This window comes from Siniperca chuatsi, linkage group LG20, assembly GCF_020085105.1.
Source record: "Siniperca chuatsi isolate FFG_IHB_CAS linkage group LG20, ASM2008510v1, whole genome shotgun sequence".
NCBI classification, from domain to species: Eukaryota; Metazoa; Chordata; class Actinopteri; order Centrarchiformes; family Sinipercidae; genus Siniperca; species Siniperca chuatsi.
Genome location: NC_058061.1, coordinates 26,046,899 through 26,067,267, shown reverse-complemented (window position 1 = coordinate 26,067,267; position 20,369 = coordinate 26,046,899). Strand labels below are relative to the sequence as shown.

The window sequence follows — 20,369 nt, the reverse complement described above, 5'->3', positions numbered from 1 at the left end:
ACCTCTAGATGGAGGCGTCCTAATCAGATGCCTGAACCACCTCAACTGGCTCCTTTCTAAACAAAGGAGCAGTGGTTGTTCTCCTCTAAACGCCTTACCCTGTCCCTAAGGGTGAGCCCAGACACCCTGCGAAGCCAACTCATTTCAGCTGCTTGCACCTACTTTCTCATTCTTTCACTCACTGCTTAAAGCTCATGAGCGACCACAGGTGAGGGTGGAAACGTAGATGGACTTTTGAATCGAGAGCTTCACCTTCACACTCAGCTCCCTCTTCACCACAATAGTCCGGCGTATCAGTGTATGAATGTGTGTGAATGTGACATGTAGTGTGAAGCGCTTTGAGTGATCGGCATTGCTGCTGACGCTGGACCAATCTGCCTGTCGATCTCACGCTCCATCTTACCCTCACTCCTGCACCAGACCTTAAGATACTTCAACTCTGTCACTTGGAGCAGTGACTCACTCACACCCCCTGAAAGGAGCAGTCCACCGTTTTCCAGCAGAGGGCCATGGCCTCAGACTTGGAAGTGCTGACTCTCATCCCCGCTGCAGTTCTATTCTCCATAAAGGCAAAATCCATTGTTAGAAAATCTCACACAAGGCATATCAAACGATAATAATAATAATAAAACTTTATTAATAGAGCACTTATCAAAACAAAGTACAAAGTGCTTCACAACAAGAGAAATAAAATACCACAGTGAATGAAGAAATATAAAGAAATAAAATACACAAGAGCAATAAAATAAACAATAAAATAAACAGCCAGTTCAGGTAAAATCAGGATCTGCTTTCAGATAAAAATGTGTTTTGAGAAGAGACTTAAATGAAGACACTGACTCAGACAGCCTGATGTCTTCGGGCAGGTTGTTCCAGAGCCTCAGGGAACGTGGGTAACTTTGTCTCATGGTGTGAGCAGAACCATCTGCAGCTCAATGCGACAAAGTCTAAGGAGCTGGTTGTGGATCTACGGAGAGCCAAGACACCAGTGACCCCGGTTTCCATCCAGGGGGTCAGTGTGGACATTGTGGAGGACTACAAGTACCTGGGAGTACACTTGGATAACAAACTGAACTGGACCAAGAACACTCAAGCTCTTTACAGGAAGGGCCAGAGCCGCCTCTATTTCCTGAGGAGGCTGAGGTCCTTCAACATCTGCCGGACAATGCTGAAGATGTTTTATGAGTCTGTGGTGGCCAGTGCTATCCTGTATGCTGTTGCATGCTGGGGCAGCAGGTGAGGGTAGCGGACGCTAACAGACTCAACAAACTGATCCGTAAGGCCAGTGACATTGTGGGGGTGGAGCTGGACTCTCTGGCAGTGGTGTCTGAGAGGAGGATGCTGGCCAAACTACACGCCATCTTGGACAGTGTCTCCCACCCGCTCCATGACGTGCTGGTCAAGCAAAGGAGCACCTTCAGCGGAAGACTCATCCCCCCACAATGCACCACAGAGCGCCACAGGAAGTCATTCCTGCCTGTGGCCATCAGACTCTTTAACTCCTCCCTCTAAGTGTCAGTCTGTATGACCCTAAGTCACTAAACTGGACATTGATCTTTACATCTCTGCCATACTTGAATAATTGTGCAATATTCTGTGTATTACTCCTGTGCAATATTTAGTTTCCTATGTTAGTTTTTCCTATTTATTGATATTGATATTATATACCTCCATTACTGCTGTGGAGCATCTTAATAATCTCAATAAGCTACACTTAATTCGACAGTACATGCACCACTATTTATTACTTATATTATTACATTGTATTATTATACTATATTATCATCATCAAACGGTTAAACCCACTTGGTACTTCACACTTATTTTATATTAGACTTATACCCACCTGGTACTTAATTTATTTTCTGACCTGTTTTTATAGTGTATTGTATTATATTTTTGCTAGTACTTTCTCCTGTGTGCACTGATGTAAAGGCGAGCTGCTGTAACAAAGAGTTTCCCTACGGGGATCAATAAAATTTCTGATTCTGATTCTGATAACTGATCCACAGTCTTAAATAGGAATCTGGGGTTGTGCTGAAAGGCAGAAATAACTGCAGAGAAATAGCATGTTCTTGCATCCTTCACCATCCTCTTATATAGGTGTAATAACTCTTTCATGGCCACAAAGTGGACCTGGAGACCTGATTTCTTCCATCTGCGTTCTGCTCTTCTGCATTTCCTTTTACAGCTTCGAATACTGTCATTTAACCATGGCTGTTTTCCAGTCTTTGAGTTTGGTCTATTTTTCAGAGGAGCTATGAGATCTAAGGTTGAAGAACACAGGTAATTAAAAGAATCAACCAAATCGTTGGTGATGGAGGAATTGGGAAACACATTCCCAGGAGAATTGAACAGTGTACAGAATTTTGAGGCACTATGCTCATTAAGGACGTGTGTGTACTCAGAGAAGGATAAGACAGTACTAGCAGCCTGTACTTCACAGTTAAAAACAATGCGTAGGTGATCAGATACAAACATGTCCCTGATCTCCACAGATGGGGTTTTCAGGCCCAGACTAAAGACTAGGTCTAAAGTGTGGCCAGACACAAAGTTAGAAGAGTTAGTGATATTTAAAAAATCAGCAGCAAGGGCATTAGAGGAGTCATCAACATGAATATTAAAATCACCAAAAAGAAGAATTCTATCATAATTTAAAACAAGACTGGATAAAAACTCAGAAAGTTCCAACAAGAAGGAACCAGCTGGTTTAGGGGGGTGATAAATAATATTAAATATGACTGGGAGGGGGCCACCAAGTTTAAACATGAGCACTTCAAAGGAGGAAAAATCATTGCAAACTATGAGGTTACACTTTAATTCTTCCTATAGACAGTAACAAGGCCCCCACCTCGACCACAAACCCTAGGGCGGCTAAAGCTAAATAATAATAAATCATAATCTGGAGGGCACAATTCAGCCAGCTGACTGTGATCACCAGGACGTTCAGGATTCTGTTAAGAACATGAAATCTAAATCAGTAGAAGAGATAAAATCATTTAAAATAAACGTTTTGTTAGAGAGGGATCTTACATTGAGAAGAGCCATCTTAAAAAGTCTGTGCTGGTTCGGATTTGAGGTTGAGAGTCGAGGTAGGGTTCTGGCCCGCATCTTTATTAAGTTATTATTATTGCTGTGTCGGCTGTGTCTGTTTCGCTTTAAGGACCTATCTGACATTACCACAGGAATGTTAAAAGTGGCACTAGAGGGATCCGGGCTCCAGATAGCAGCACTATGATCAGTCCACAAGGGGGAGGTAGTGACAGCAGAGGGTCGTGGCAGTTTTTGGTGGGCAGAGAAGAGGAAGAAGAAGAGCGAGGGGAAACAGGTGATGGAAATAGTCAGCTACATGAGGAGGACAGCACCGCGTGCTGCAGGTTAGCCGCCAGCATGCGACTACCTGACTTGTTTGGGTGAAGACCATCTTGTGCAATCAAGGAAGAACGATTTCAGAATAAGTTGTGAATAAAACCAACGTCATGGGTGCAGACAGACTGGAGCCAGGTATGATGATCCTGCTAAAACGGCCAATTCCACGACCCTGCAGCCAGGGGGCGATGTCCTTCTTAGCAGAGGAGTTCTCAGCTGTCTCTGGACGAATGAGACCTCCAGAGCTTCTCCTGATCATGGCCTCCCTCAGCAACTTGCAGCAAGAGGAGGAGGAGGACTTGACCGCTGGAAAATAGGAACGTCCCTCCAGTGGAGGAAAGTCCTGCATATCCAGGATGTCAAACCTGTTGGCCAGCAGTAGGTCTCAATGTAAAGGAGGGGAAGGCGGGCGTATTGCACCATGTCTATCCATGCAGGCAACAGTCCAGTGCTCTGGTTGAGGTGGAGTCGAACTCACCAGAGCCTTCACACCACCCCCACCGACGAGTGACCGTGCATCCACTGGGGCTCGGCAAGGAGTAGAAATAGCCATTGCTTTGGGCTTTGCACCCATGAGGAGCCACAGATCTTTAGGCTTAGCTGAAACGGCTTCATGCTCCGGGGCACCAGTGATGATGGAGCAGAGCCATGTAAGAGTGGGATCATTGTCCAGTACTGGAGTGGAGCAGTTAGTGAGAGGGGCTTGTCTTTTTTTCTGAGCTTGGCTTCCAGACAAGCGATACTTTTCTTTAGCTTTGAGACGGTAAGGTGGCAAGATCCACACTCAGCCATCACGCTTGCAGTTAGTCTGTAAAAGTGCTCAAAGAAATCCTTAAATAAATAAAAGCGACCGCCTAAAAGCCTAGCCACAGGGCTAAAAACAAACCTAGCTGAGCTAGCAGCAGTGGAGGCAGTCCGGTAAACCACATTGAGCTGACAGCCAGTTTAAAAATCACTTAAGAGCCACACATCCAATGACTAAAAACTTTTACAATGTTAAAACATATAGGTAAAGCAATGGCCAGGAAAACAGTGTAGCGTAATGTCAAAAATGTCAATTTATGATGGTTTAAGATGAAACTTCTGTGGGCATCTGCTTCATTGAATGATTTCCTGTATTTACCAGAATACCTTTCAGCAGTCCCCATAAAAGGACCATGAATTTGCACTGGCCAGCTGCTCTTCAATCTGTGAGGTTAATTGTGGGTGAAAAAAGAAAAAACATAATCACCTCCTGTCAACTCTAAGAGGACAGAGTGATGATGTTAGTAAAAACCAGTCAGGTAAAACTCTTGTTGCTAGTCTGGAATCTGGTCATGGCAGGTTTGACCCTTTACCTTTCTGCAGTGTGTGTGATTGCTGAATGCTGGTCACAGGTTGACACCAAAATCTAATTTCTTAGATTTCTTTATATCAAACTATCAGGATGGCTCTGGAAGTGACCAGCTAACCACACAAATGATAAAAACACAAAAATAAGCACCTGCACAGATCCAGAACTGCAAGGCACAGTAGTAGCTGTTTGGTGGATTATACCATTCACTCCTAGAATCAGGGTGACATCCAGGGATGGGTGTGGAGAATCCCAGCTGCTGCAGTTTTGGCTGTGTGTGGTACTCCTGCCTACTCTTACGACAGTTTGGTTGGCAACCAACCACCAGTTCTGAGACCATTTGTTATCAAAGTGTGTGTGCTGACTTTTTTTTCTGTTCTAGTGGCCTTAGCACTGTGTGATTTGGTCACATGACTCTCTATGAAAATGTTAGGGGGAAGGAACGTATGTTGGGTTTTTTTGTTTTATCTTTAAACATATTTTGTGATTTTACATGGTAAATGTAAAGTACTTGTATAGCGCCTTTCGAGTCTTCCGACCACTCAAAGCGCTTCAACTACATATCACATTCACACACTGATGTTCATCAGTCACACCCCGAAGGAACAGGCCTTGGGAGCAATCTGAGGTTCAGCGTCTTGCCAAGGACACTTCGACATGGGGGGAGCCGGGATCGACCCGCTCTACGTCCAAGCCACAGTGTTACGAGTTTATTGTCTGTCTGGAATAATGAAATGTTTGCCCGGGCCAAAACCAACATATAAAGCTCAGCGTTTGTGGGGACACGCTTATTTGCTTTTTTGTCAAGAGTGGGACGAGAAGATTGAAACCTTTCTCATATTCGTGCATATGTACAGTGGTGTGCAAAAGTGTTTGCCCCTTCCTGATTTCTTATTTTTTGCATGTTTGTCACACTTAAATGTTTCAAATCATTAATCATCAACAAATTTAAATATTAGTCAAAGATAACTTGGTTTGGATTTTGTTTTCCCTTAATAACAACAACCTTCATTTAAAAACTGCATTTTGTGTTTACTTGTGTTATCATTGACTAATATTTAAATTTCCAAATCTGAGTAACATATGGAGTGCTGGGGTTACAAATGGGACTATCCTAAACTGTGATAAAGAGGATAATGATGGTGAATTTTAAATTCAATTCTGTTTAAGCTCTGTGGATGTAACATGTTTAAGTTAACTTTAGTTAGTCTGTCAATTCGACCATCCAACAGTTTGGTCCGGAGCAAGAAATCTCTACAACTACAGGCCCAAACACAGCACAAACTTTACATTTTAGATCTACAAGAAGAATATAAGAAAAGGAATAGCAACATTTTTATTATATTGCTCATCTTGTCCCAACTCTTGCATTGCTGGGTGTAATGAACATTTCAGCCTGTAGGCATTGCTGCTGGGGCTTGCAACTTTCAGTTGTTCATTTTATTTACTTTTATCTTTGTCTTATTTTGTTTTATTTTATTTACATTTTTTTGGCACACTGTATTGATAGTCGCACATCTCGTCTTGTGTGTTCTCCAGACATAAAAAAACCAACCTGTTAGCGATTATGTATAAGGGTTGTGTGTAGCTTGGATTCAACTCCAACCTGGTTTCAGTTGAGGTGAAGAAAAGGATGAAAATCTTCACCCCGAGAAAGAACGTGCGTCACTTTACAGCGCACACAGAGACATAGTTATGATTCTGTTGTTCCCCTATATAAATCATGTCTCTGCTGGAATATTATTTAGCCCAAGGTTTGCTGTGTTGTTGTAATTTGATTAAACACAAACTAATTTGGGAATATGCACCATGTAAGCAGAGGTAAAGCAGGACCCACCTTATCATGTCAGTTGTACTGTGCTTTTGGAAAGCACACAGTGAACCTGGGGCTACAAGGGTTAGCTGCCCGCACAGGCTGTGCTGAAAGGCTCCACCCTCTCAGTGATGTCACACAGGTATGAGCTGCTGCTCTCAGTGTGATGTGACACTGAAGAACAGCTTCAGACTTACCTGTGTGTTGAGGAAGGAACCAGACCAGTCTTGTTATGTTTCTAATCATATCTTTGATTTAATGTTCAAATGCATAGAATGATTGTGTATATGATGAAATCAGAATGTGCTGTTGAATCTCATGTGAACAAAGACGATGGTGATGATGCATGGATGATCATAACTAATAAAAAACTCATTTACTTGGTCTGTGTGTCAGTTTCCCTCCATCAAGCTTTCACTCAAAAATATTTTCATGTGACAGATTTCCATTACACTTACTAAATTACAATTTACGAAACAGACTCATAATATTAGTGAATATTATATATTATAAAATATATTAGTAATGTTAGCACCTCTAGCTGCTTCAGTTAATGATCAGTGTGCAGACATAGAAACTAACATTACTCTTATTTACTTAACAAGGCCGCTATGCTACCTGCCGAGCAGGCTAACTAGCTCGGCGGGGCGGGGCGGGCGAGGCGGGCGAGGCGGAGCGGGCGGTGCGGGGCGGAGGCGGGCGAGGCGGAGCGAGGCGGGCGAGGCGGAGCGGGCGGTGCGGGCGAGGCGGAGCGGGCGGGCGGGCGGTGCGAGGCGGTGCGGGCGAGGCGGGCGGGCGCGGCGGGCGGGCGGCGCTGTGAGCTTGGTTGATTGCTCAGCATCAAAGTGAAAACAACATTAAAGGTTCAGCCAGTTACCTCGGCTGCGTGTTAAATCTAAAGATGTTCGTCAGAGGGAGACAAAACAACAGGAGCTAGCTAACGCTGTTAACACTGGCTCTTCACCTTGTTGTGGAGTAATAATCCAAGCTCACAAGCTAACCTAGCTAGTTAGCTAGTATATATAATAAATAAATGATATGAATAGATAAAACATGTATATAAAATTTGGAATGTCATGGATTTATCTCAGTGGAACATCATAACAGAAATATTAGAACAATTAACAGTGTGTAAGGCACAACCCACTGTGTGCTCCTGTACACCAACACAAACAGCCAACCTTGCACTCACACTTCTTGAAGAAATGGCGACTAAAAATGCAACAGGCCACATGCATACTTTATTTGTTGCCCTTACTGTATCGGACAGCCTTTATCGTATCGCATTTACAATCCTGCAATCCACACACCAGACATTTGCCCACACAGATCAAAAACCCTAGCCACACAGCTCCGGGTGAGTATCTGAAGCTTTGGTATCATTAGTCAGTTATAAGCATTAAACGGACCTCATGACATGAGAAAGTTTGGCTTGTCATTGCACCTCAGCAAAGGCCAAACAGGGTACGACTTCCTGTCCATGAGCCTGTTTGGACCTCAGGTAAATCCACCACGTCGCCCATGAGGTCTCTTTAAGAGGACATTGATTAAGACTCTTCTGTCCATAATACTGTATCTGTGGGGGGATGATTCGGTCATCCTTCCATTCCTTCCTTTAACTTGTAACCCTCAGTATCGATTTTGTAGTTTCTAGGAATGTTACTGCGTCAGTAAAAGTCATTTGGCTTTAGCCTGACGGGGCTGAATCAGAAGCACACTGACATAGAAACTATATAATCTAACTGTTCTATCTCTGCTAAACTTTCCATAACAGCAACTGTAGAAGAAACGTTCCACAGCAGTGTAGCACTGGCTGCAGTACCAGAGGACAAAACAAGCCAAACTTTAAAATGTCACGAGAGGCCGTTAGTGTTAGCTGTGTGCTGCATCCTCCCTCAGCAAAGTACATTATAAAATGAGATGACAAGCAACAACAGCATTGATAAAAAGGTTTGGGAGGAGGTACATGTGCAAAAACAGGTGATTACAATAGAAAAGACTCCTTTTGATCCGAAGGTAACACACACACCCCAAAAATAACATTTAAAAAGCTAATCTTCACTAAGAAATACAGCTAGAAATTTACAACCAGGGCTGCGATCAGGACACAGTCATATAAAAAAACAAGTAAAAAGCAGGAAAATAAGAAATCATCATTAATAGTGAGTGGGAGTTCTGGGCCTTTATAAGGGCTCAACAGAAACTCTCACACAGAAACTGGGAACAATCACTGTTTCATTCATTTGGTTCTCTGTTCATTGGTGTTCTCTGTCCCCCTCCTCTGACAGGAATAAGGGATCATCTGCTGGTGTTCATGTGTTTCACTCAGACAGGCTCAGTTCCACACCTGGTTCATTCAACCCCGCTCTCTCCTACAGTTCAAATGTTCATGTTAGACCTGCTCCTCGGGGCTCACATATCGTCACCACTGTGACAGGGAATGTTGCATGTGTCTGAACCTGCACGTGTCCCTCGGGGTTAAAATAATCTCCATTAGTATATTGAGCCATACGGAAGTTAACGGACTCCAACACTAGTGTCAGAGGTTCAACTAGGAACCAGTTCCTCATTGATAAAATACCTGAAAGGCAGCAGAAGCAAAACTGGTACCATGTTTTAAAAAGGCCCTCCTCATAAAAAGGTATTTAAGCGGAAACAGATTGCTTACTTAATGGGAAATAAAGGCTTCTAGGTCACTTATAAGCCATTAATATAAAAAGTTTTGGATTGATAAATTGTTAAAAAATAACTCTGTGTACTGTTTGGTGCTGAGCAGGCAGTGTACAGTGGGGTTTAGAGCTTTTTCTCTGAAAACAGCACTATGACAGCAGGGAACCAAAACAGTAAAGTTGTGGGCCTTAAAACTACAATGAGCTAAAAGGTGCAAAAAAGCCGCTCCGAAGATCTGAGAGAAACTGCAGAGTTGGTGATAACTCTCCGCAAGTTTGTCACTATGAGCGACACCTTTCACGTTACAGGCAGTCATTTGATCCATTGTTAAAGTGCACCTTTAAAGCAAGACTAACTTTTGCTGAACAGCAGCCAAGCGGCACTTACAATTCATTTAATAGTGATATGACCACTGAAATGTTTCTTGAATGGTATCTGTAAGATGCTAATATGTAGTATAAGGGCCGGGGTATCTTAGAAAAGAAGCGGTTTGTTTAAAGTTGTTCTGAACGGCCACACAAGCAACTGTTTGCTAACACATTCAACTTTATAAAAGGGATATTAAGTCAAAAGGTGCATTTATAGCGTGTTGTGCCGCATGAGTCTCGCTCTCTGATAATCTATCAAGTCAACAGTTGTTAAGGTTGATAAGTTGTTACACAATTAAACCTATTTTGGTCCAGATCCCATGCAGCCTTCTGCCTAAGGTCAACAGTCACTGGGAGAGTGTCCCTGACGAATTAACAACAGTTGTTCTTACTAATGGCTTATAACTGTGCTATAAAGCATTAGTAAGTGATTTAACTATTAGTTAAGCCATTAATAACAGTTTATAAAGGATGCCTTATTAGAAGGTGGTACCACAAAACTTGCATGAAAATCAAACAAAAAGACAAGTGGACTGATGGATCTAAAATACTACACATATATAACATCACACCTACAAACTACAGTGAACAACAGATGAAACACACACAAGTCCATGCAAAAAACATCAACTCAAATAAAAACATCAAAGTTCTCTGAGAGGCGCTGGTTTGGATGAATCAGGTAATAAATATGTGAGAAGAAAGCTCATCGTCAAAGACAGAAGTGTTCAGCAGAGTGAAAAGTCAGACTGAGAAGAGCTGGAGTATAGGCTGACAATACCATCCACCAATCAGCACACTGCTCTGCTGTGCGTTTGGTTTGTGAGTGTGTCAGCAGCAGCTTTTCACAGTCCATAGTTAACAGAGTTCAGCGCTGGTCTCTTCTTGCCTTTAATCTTCAGGGATCCGTAACGAGCCTGGTGACAAAACAATGAACATGGTACAGTTATGGATGTGTTCATACTACCCCCCAGTTCTGCACTGCGTGCTGTGATACAGAATGATTTCAAAAATAAATGTACACTATATGGACAAACTCCTCTCTTTGCCTCTTTTTTATTCATATTTTAATGTCTGATTATTTCCTTTTTGTAGACTATAAAAAAGGAAGTTATGACAGATGCTTTATGCTATCTGAATAGATGGCCTCCAACACCTACATCTTTGCGGACTCTGGATCGGGAGATCTTGACACTCTGCGATCGTCTCAGTCCTTTCTGACTGACAGCCTCGTCTTCAGAGAACGTCGGCTCGGCCTCCTCATCTGTCCTCTCCTCCTGGTCATAAAAGTACTCTGAAAAACAAACATTTCAGGAAACACTGAAACCGAGACTCAGAGTGGCTCAGTTCTTAAGTCTCTATTACATATGCAATTACCCTGAACGTGACGCTGTATAATAAAAGTATATGAGGCACTTTCACCTCACCTGTCCGATCACAATCTACTGTATAATGAAGCTACTATTTATACTATATATACTACTGTTGCCAGCTTCTCCGTGTTCTAGTGTGCTCATTAGATCAGTGATCACGCTGACCTGACATTACACTGGGAGCTCGCTGAAGAAACTGACCGGGTCTATTCACTTCTGTTGAGATATCACAGTCAGCCCCCTAATCAACATTTACATACAAAGGTCTGCTCCCCAATATCACTGACTTGACTCGGTTGACTCAGCCCCACACACACCGTCCTGCTGCCCCAAACACTCACTACAGCACCACATGTGGATTCATCCGCCGCTGAAAGTAGTCCCCAGCAGATTCCTCCTGTTAGTCTGATAACTGAGATTTTTTCAAAATGAAACTATATATTTGTGAGGAGTTTTGAAAGATTTCTAAGTGTTGGCTGCAATAAAGAAACTATATAACATCCTTAGCCTTATCCTTTAATAAAGCACATTCCATTAACAGTGATGTGTGGCAGGCTACAGGAAGAGGTGAACGGAGTTCTACCAGCTGACACAGGCACTGTTCTATGTCCCTGTTCATGAACCTGTTGAACAACTGGAATCCAGATGTTCCAATTTAACCGGGAATGTGATTGGTGGAGATAACAGCTCACTATATGAGATGCAGTATCATTCTTGGTGATTTGAATGGAGCGGAACCTTTATATTTCAGCAATGACAGAATATCTCTGATGTGTATGTTATCACATATAACCCCTCCAGTTGATGGTGACAAAGTTTACGAAGGTTTCATATAAATGACCTATCTTAAACTTAAGCATCTAGTCTATCTAAGCTAACCTAGTGCAGAAAAAGACCTTCTGGCAGCGCTGTGCAGTAGGAGGCTGCTGATTAGCAGGGCAAACAAAGCCCACAGCAACGAGAACTTAGCACAAAGACACAAAACATTTCAAATTTCAAAGATGGAATGAAAGAATGAAAGAAAAAAACACCACAGTACTGAGCACTCGGCACTTGAAATAGAGACAAAAAATAGTGACAATGAATTTCCACTTGAAATGAACTGCTTACAGGAAGCCGAATGATGGAAACATGTTTTGCTTTCACTAGCGCTCCAGTGAAAGAACCCTGATGATCGCTCGTGGCTGTCAAGGATTACCGATTCTTATTACAGGCCTGTGATTTTGTGTTGAGGTGGCAGTGTAGAGAGCTGGAATTCAAACTGTAAGTGAGAGAGGCAGCTGGTCCAGCAGAGGTCAGCAAACACACAGCTGCCTCCCTGCTCATAGAAACACAGCAGTTAGAAAGGTCATACACAGGCTAGTTTCACACTGCAGCAAGGAAAATCAACTTTATCAGCATAACAAGTCTTTAACAACTGTTGCTGCCTCCAGCGTTCTGGCCCCCACTCCAGTCCCTTGTATTTCTGAAGGATTTGAAGCACAGCTACTAATTATATATGAATACAGATTTCAAACAAGAGCTCCCGTGTTTTTTCTGTTCCATCGTTGAGAAGATGGTTTCATTTACAGACTGCTGATCAGATTCAACTCATTAATTAGCATGGCGTGGCCTTGATTTCAATACATGTTTGATTGATAATAAATAAATATTTATTCCCACAAAAAAACAAACCAACTACTAACCTTTATGCAAATGTTCACCAACATGCCACAATTTATTATTAAATATGTCAAATTCTGGAGAACTGACATGCCTGTAAACACCCTATAACCTGTGTTGTGTTATATATTGTTATATATAAAACAGTTCCCGGCAGTATTAGTGTCCATTAGTGTTTTTAAAGCAGAGTTAGTATTTGAACAGTGACGTGTTTTCTATTTGTTCTGGTTCTAGCTCCTGCTGCTTCTGTTGTTGTCACATCTGGAGTCCATAAGAGAAAACCTCCCACTCTCCAGAGTTGGAAGCAACCTCTCACCTCCCGGAGGGAACAGGGTGGGATGAGACAGAGGCCAGCTTCACATGAGATTCTACATTCCAACGCGAGATCAAAACTACCATCTGAATTCTGTACGTGTTGGTTGGATGGTAATCAGTCTTTGTCCCAACGAGACAAAAACACTCAAGAGCTGTAGTTTTGAGGTTGGTAGTGATAAAAAGATTCAGCCCTGCTACTTAGACAGTGTTTAACCCTGCAGGTGAAACTAGAAACCAGGCGGTTCAATGTCCCCAGCCCGCTTGGCTCCCAGTCTCTACTGGTCATTTGCACAGGAATAACACGTTACAGTAATGTTCCACGGTGGAATTTCATTCTTTTACAGAGCTAAATTCTCTGTGGAGTGCAAATTCCAGTCATCACCAGTCTATTCTGTGGTAAAACTCTCCAATTTCCTGTCATGTAGCCAGCTGAGGGCTTTATTAAACAATGCCCAGTCTAACTCAGCCAAAAGCAAAGACCTGGAGCAGCTTGTCCAACCAGGATTTTGGAATCTTCAGAAAAAATGTTTAAAAGAAACATCCTCTGTGTGATACAATTTTAAAGTCAATTAATTGATTAATTTAATTGAGTGACAGAAAATTAATTACTGAGTTCTACATGCCAATACAGGGACTCCTCCTCTACTGTACTGAATGTCTGGATGGTATTACAAGCCCCGGATGTCCCATAATGATCTGTAACTGAAGTACTTTTATTCAGCCCACCAACCATCACTAAACCCATTTCTGAAAAACACTGTAGTGATCCAGTTTGTTTCATGCTAGCCAGATCTGAGTTTCCTTTTAAGTACTTGCCTAAATCTGGTTTTACATACTCTTTCACCCATGGCTTTTATTTTTGCCCTATAAATAATGATTTATTATAAGATTGGTTTATATCATTGTAAAATATATAGCTTTATATTTCTTTGTGTTGGTCAGACAAAATAAAGCAGTGTGAGGACATCACTTTGGGTTTAGCAAACTTGTGATGGCCATTTCTCAGCGACGTTAATGAATCAGTGATCCACTCTAAAAAATGTCCAATCCTGGTGACATTGGGGGTTTAAGACACTGAGCACGCAGTCGCAACATCCCCGCTGCAGACCTTTGTTGCATGTTATCTCCTCTCTCTCCCCCCTCTCCTGTCATCTCTCTACTGTACTCTCTAATAAAGTCAAAATATGCCCCAAAAATACTATTAAGAAGTGACTGATCCAAAAACATATTAATGGACAAAGTTGGGGCAACATTATTTGGGTAAGGACAGTAGATTCATCTGTGAGAGTGTTCCCAACAAAAATATTCTACATTTTTCTAATAGTCAACAAATCCCATGAGGCGACCAAAGCCAACGTGTTAATGCTTTTCTCAATACTTTCTGACTTCCCTCCCCTGTCTGCGGCGCTCAGCTGCGAGCCCATCGGTTCCTACTGAAGACGTAATCTTTCAAAACAGCTCACAAATATATTGTTTCCTGTTTAAAAAGCCTCAGTCATTTCCTCAGACAGCTGCTCGCTGTAGTTTTTATAACTAACAGGAGGAAACAGAGCATCTGTTGGGGACTACTTTCAGCGGCGGATGAATCCACATGTGGTGCTGTAGTGAGTGTTTGGGGCAGCAGGACGGTGTGTGTGGGACTGAGGCAGAATAAACTACAGTGTGTGTGTTCATGGGGATGAAGGAACACGTCACCCGGTGCAACAGAGCGGCTCGCTGATGTGTTTTAATAGTTTCTGGACAACAGTGGAGGAAGAAGACACATCAGGCTGTGATACACACAACGCCTGTTAGCAGATACATGCAGTGGTGGTTTGGGTCTGCACATGAGATTTCCTGACAATAAGAGAAAATAAAGAATATCACCAGAGTTATCCTTTGAGTCATAGGTTTAACAAAATCATCTGTAGAAAACCATTGTTGCCTAACAGGCAAGGACCTCCAATGTGGCCACCTGAACCTCCACAGCAGAGAGAAGCATATGAAAGCGAGCAGTTGGAGGGTGAAAACATCTCTCTTCCTTTGCCTGTCTTCTTCTCTTCATCTCTCTGTCTCTCTGCTGGCTGAGCTGAAAACATAATACAATCTTTTCTCTCTCAGTATGCTAATGTTGTCTACTAGCCTTCCCTCCATCCATCCATCCATCCACCTCTTCTTCTAATTCACTCCCTCTCCATCCATCCCTTACATCTCCACTGTCTTCCTATACATTCATCTCTATCCTCTCCTCCTCTTCCTCCACTCCCACCCTCTCCATGCCTCACTGACTGGCTGTGTGAGAGAGAGAGAGAGAGAGAGAGAGAGAGAGAGAGAGAGAGAGAGAGAGAGAGAGAGAGAGAGTGTGTGTTTGACATTCCACCAGCATCCCACCCAACCTCATCTCATCCCCTCTGTCTGCTGGGAAGTCATCTCACACACTCTCTCTCTCTCTCTCTCTCTCACTATCACACAAACAGTTTTCATTGACATTCCAGAAAACCTGCAGTTCTCAGCAAGCAAGCAAGAAAGAAAAAAAGCAACTTAGAAAGCAAGGAAGGAAGCAAACAAAGGACATAAAAACTAAATAATGAGCTGATGTGGCTATTTGACACACCCATGGTGGTGCAGTGATACTGACAGCCCTATCTGTTTGCCTACTGTTAGGAAAGATGTTTAGGGTGGTTTCAGTCCTGAGTGCGGGGGTGCTTCGCCTAAAGATTTGGAAATTTGCCCTATTTTTGAAACCCAGGTGCAGACCAAGAAACCTTTTCTGAGTCCACCTGTCCAAGTCAGGCTGAAATCAGTTTCACTCAGACTGTGGTACAGTCTGCACTCCCACAAGAACATTCTGGTGTGCATGTCATGACCTCATCATCAGTGTTCTTTTTTTTTTTCTTTATTTTTGAGGCATTTTCCCACATTTTGAATACTATAGCAAGGCATGACATATATTCTTGTTTTCAGAAAATGTTTGGGCTAGAAATGCCAGCAATTTGCATATGAGTAGTATTAAACATGTTCTGGATAAACATGGATTGACCATACAATTTCACTGAATTCTTTTAAGGCATGGTAAATGGACTATATTATATAGCGCCTTTCTACTCAAAGCGCTACAACTACATATCACATTCAGCCCATTCACACACATTCATACAGCGATGGCAGAACTGCTCATCAAAGTAACTAAGCATTCACACACCGAAGGCACAGTGGTTCAGTGTCTTGCCCAAGGACCCAAGGACACTTCGAAGCCGGGACCGACCCGCTCCACCACTAAGCCCCAGTCGCCCCATGTTTGAGGTTTGTACGTGGTTATATTACCTGGCTAGATCCACATACACAAGCATACTGATCATTCCTAAATCTAAGATGAAGACTATGGGTGGCCAGGCCGCCCAATGAGAGCAGGCTCTCGAGCTGTCTATTCACATTTTCTTATTGTGTATACTAGTGCAGTGCCCATTTGGGGCATGGCCATTCAGAACGCATGCCCGTTTGGAACGGCCAATTGCTTGGTGGTGACACAAACGGTAACAGCTTTTGAAAAAATGTGCATCCAAAAATAAAGTGGATCGATCATATTGGGCTCTCTGTTTTATTATTTTCTGTGCCTTCACTTCAGATAATTTGTATATTTGCTCAAAAAAACTGTACACTGAATCAAGCACATCATGTTTAATTAGTAAAGTAGTTACAGAAAGTAGTAGCACACAAAGGGCATCTGTTTACTGCATACTGCCGTTGATCAGCCACCGTCAGTAATCAATAAAACTCACATTATTAAACTGTAAACCATTAATCAAACCAGTAACTAACCACAGTCAACGTCAGACAACCTTATCATACTTTAGCAGTTACCTAGTGTTTCTGAAGTGGTGACAAAACAAAAAAATATAGGCTACATACAGTATTACAAGTTTGAATTAAACTGAAGCTCCCCGTCGTTCCCTTTAAGAAACATGACATATTAAGAATTTCTTACGTGTCCGCAAAAACACATAGCTCTAGAAACACAAGATAAAAGGTGCCCTGTCAATTTAGCATCAATATAACCCATAAAGGTATTGCTGTACTTACATACTCACCTCAACTCGCTACCAGCCTCCGTTATTTAGCTGCGCTATTTCAGTGGGAGAAGACCGTGGGAAGATTTCTCACTAAAATGCGTGCTGGTTGGTGGATCAGATACATGCCGAATTAAACACCGACTCATAACACTGTTTTCACCGTCTGTCGTGTGTGTGTGTGAGACGGTATTTGAGGAGTTTTTTCGGCCGTTACCAAAGTAACTACCTGGTTTGTTGCTTCCTGTTTGGTGCTGGAGATACGCACAGACAGTAAGAACACGTCTTTTTGACAGCAAGGTTTCATTTGTTTATTTCTATGATTTCAGCACGGATTTGTTGATGACGGAGACACTGGGTATGGAAAGTCATTTGCGCAAGTACCGTCTTAGAGATTTCTTGTTTAGACTACATTAAAATGTGTGATAACATGTAGAGTTGTGTAGTTATTAAGTTAAGTATTTAAATATTTAATTCTGGTTGTGGCCAATGAGGGACCCAGGTTCCTGTAACGAGTGCGTAGACACCCACATCAGTAATTTATGCACAACTTGCTCCCTTGCGTTGTTCGACATCATTGATGCCACCTTTATTGGCCACAACCAGAAAACCCACATTAAGGCGTCAATTCTTGTTGTGTTAACGTGCAGAAATATTTCATGTTAATACTACAAAACTCAACGTGTTAACACGCATTTTAATGTAGTCCAAACAAGAAATCTCTAAGACGTTACTTGCGCAAATGGCTTTCCATAACTGGGAAACATGAGTATTAATACTAAACGTGTCATTCTATGGTCCAAACATGTTTCTGCTGCTCTGATCTCCGACTGTGTGCATACAGCAGAGCCCTAAGGCCCGCCCAGCTACTCCGCGCTCAGACACAGAGCTGAGTGGCTTGCTGTTTATTAAAAGTTTATTAATACTAAACGAGTCGCGTGTTCAAATTGAACCAAATTCGACACTGCACTCCCTCGGGTCCAGACAGACAGAGATTCCTTGCTTTATAGTTAGCATATTTTATTCACTTCTTTGTGAAGCACCCTTTTGAAAAGTTTGACAAAAAAAATATTGTCTCAAGGTCTACTTACTAGCTTCTTCCAGGAAAGCTTTCATCTGCATTTCACAGTCTTCCTCGGCAGATGGATTTTTCTCAGTCTTAGAGACAAACATGACAACTGAGTAAACTCCATCCACTGAGGAAGTCCATCAGATGTGATTGAAAGCTCTAGAAACTGTCCAATACTTCATACATCTTGTTGCATATGTACTTCTATACTAAGTGGAAAAAAATCTTCGTGCTGCGTCGCGCGCGCGTGCGTGCGTCGCGTGCGCGCGTGCGTGTGTGCGCGCGTCGCGTCGCGGCAGCATCAGTGCTCTGAGATCTCCTAATGGCGGGGTTGGCTGAGTGGGAGCTGTACTGGTAGAGCTGGTTCCCTCGGTCATCCTGCTGGCTTATCTGTGTTAGGTCGTGCATACTCAGGCTACGCAGCTTCTCTGTGATGGCACCTTGACCCTGTGACACACACACACACACACACACACACACACACACATCAACAACACAATATTACATCACCAGCAAACAGCACTTCAGACCTCTCAGGGATCAATGGGACAAAGACCAACACACTGATGAAGTGAGTGAGTGACAACAGACTGGTGTTTCCAACTGAATATATGGAGGGCTGGAGGCTTTTCTGTGGTATTCAGCTTGAAAAGCAAACTAGAAGCAGCTTTAAAGCTGTTAGGGAAAACTGACCAGCTAGACAACTGAGACCTGGACTGGGGAAATATGACGTAGCTTTAGGGCCACTGACAGTCCACATATACTGTACTGTTACCATGTCTTGGATTTTCATTTTCCCACGACCATGGTATACAGCTCTATTCCATGTCTGCAGATCTGTCACTTCTCACTTGGTCAGATAAGAGTCAGATAATCAGAGAGATTAATGTTCACTCAGTGCACAGCTACTGTACCAGTTAACTCTGGCTGCCTTTCATAGCATTTCGAGACACATAAAGTCCACTGGGATTTAAGCGTTTTGCATTGAACTTTTGTGTTATGGCTCAGTTGTCTGGAGTAAACCAAGTCCCCGCTGTGCTCCAGCTGCTTAAAAACACGTCCAGTTACAGACAGAATGCTGGGGTCAGATGTCATAAAAATAAGCACTTGGTCTTCAGGGTCAATGATTGTCATCTACACTGATTCTACACTAGAACTAGTTTGACATGTTTGTTAGTTTACTTTAGCTGAAGCTTAGTAGACTTTGGTCAAAGGGACACTTACCAAAACCAGGAGGGATGTGGAGGGATGCTCAGATCGGTATCTGTCCATTTACTTGACCAGTGGTCATAAAACTAATGAGGCAAATTAATAAACCTCACTCAAAACTCAGCCCGTGTTAGCCTGCTATAGCTAACAGCCCTAAATAAGAATTTAGGGGGGTTTATTCTTAACAAAAACGAGTTTTTAGCTGCTGAGCCACACAGAATTTTATCCGGCTTAGCAACTGCAAAAACAACTGACTATTAGTATGACACAAAATGCAACAAGTGTGGGGCAGAATTACTGTGTTAGGCAGAAGGATTGGTATTGGTGGATTTGTGATTTCATCTCCTAGCTGGCAGTTTATCAGGGGTGTCAGACATAAAAACATCAGTTTTCTAGTCAGTTCTATTTCAGTCATCATTCAGAGACATGCAGTGGAGAGAGGCCTGTCCAGAGCTTTAAATGCATGTTGCACTACCAAAATGTACAGAGAAATATATTTGGAAATATATGTAATTTGTAAAATAACATGGGTACTACTCAAACTTGAGTCAATGTGTTGGCTTTTACAGGATCTCTAATGTTAAAGATGTTCATCTGCGTCAGATCAGCCAGTTCAACATTAAATCTTGTTGTCCCTAAAAAGCCTGACTGGAGTGCACCTAAAATTATATGTTAAAAATGTGCCTAATATACAAATAGGATACAATGACATATATACTTATGAACACTGAAGCACAGAAAATGATCATTAGGGATATTACTGACAAGAAATCAAAATTCAACAATCATGAAGACATCATCATGGAAACAGTTCACAAAATAAGCAACAGCAACAGGATAAAGGGAGAAAGATGAAACATAAAGCAAGTGGAAAAGGAAACAGGAAGAATATGTCAAGTGTTATAATGAAATCATGATTTAAACAGGTAAAAAAATGTGAAGGAAATAAATGAAGAACATTTTTAAAAAGTAGGTTGTAAAGATTAAGTTAAATGTATTTGCAAATACTGTTGATTCTTTATTACAACACTAAGTACAAAGTGAAAATAAACACCACAATTTATTTTCAGCTACCAGGTCTGGTAAAAGAACAGAAATGTTTTAAAATCAAAGGGTGGGATCATGGGAGAATAATGCTGGTG

The 20,369-nt window shown here is 42.2% G+C and overlaps 1 protein-coding gene across 3 annotated transcripts in view; it reads right to left on the bottom strand.

Annotated features, from left to right (window-relative positions):
• Positions 1–7,734: 7,734 nt before the first annotated feature.
• Positions 7,735–20,369, bottom strand: part of reep3b (receptor accessory protein 3b) — a 54,608-nt gene continuing 41,973 nt past the window's right edge. For all 3 annotated transcript variants that reach the window (XM_044178375.1, XM_044178374.1, XM_044178373.1), the window contains 5 exons: positions 18,313–18,465; positions 11,244–11,247; positions 11,043–11,048; positions 10,714–10,847; positions 7,735–10,470 (listed from right to left, as the gene is read on the bottom strand). In XM_044178375.1, coding sequence (XP_044034310.1) covers positions 10,399–10,470; positions 10,714–10,847; positions 11,043–11,048; positions 11,244–11,247; positions 18,313–18,465 — 369 coding nt within the window. In that variant the 3' untranslated portion in view covers positions 7,735–10,398. The remainder of the gene's footprint in view (positions 10,471–10,713; positions 10,848–11,042; positions 11,049–11,243; positions 11,248–18,312; positions 18,466–20,369) is intronic.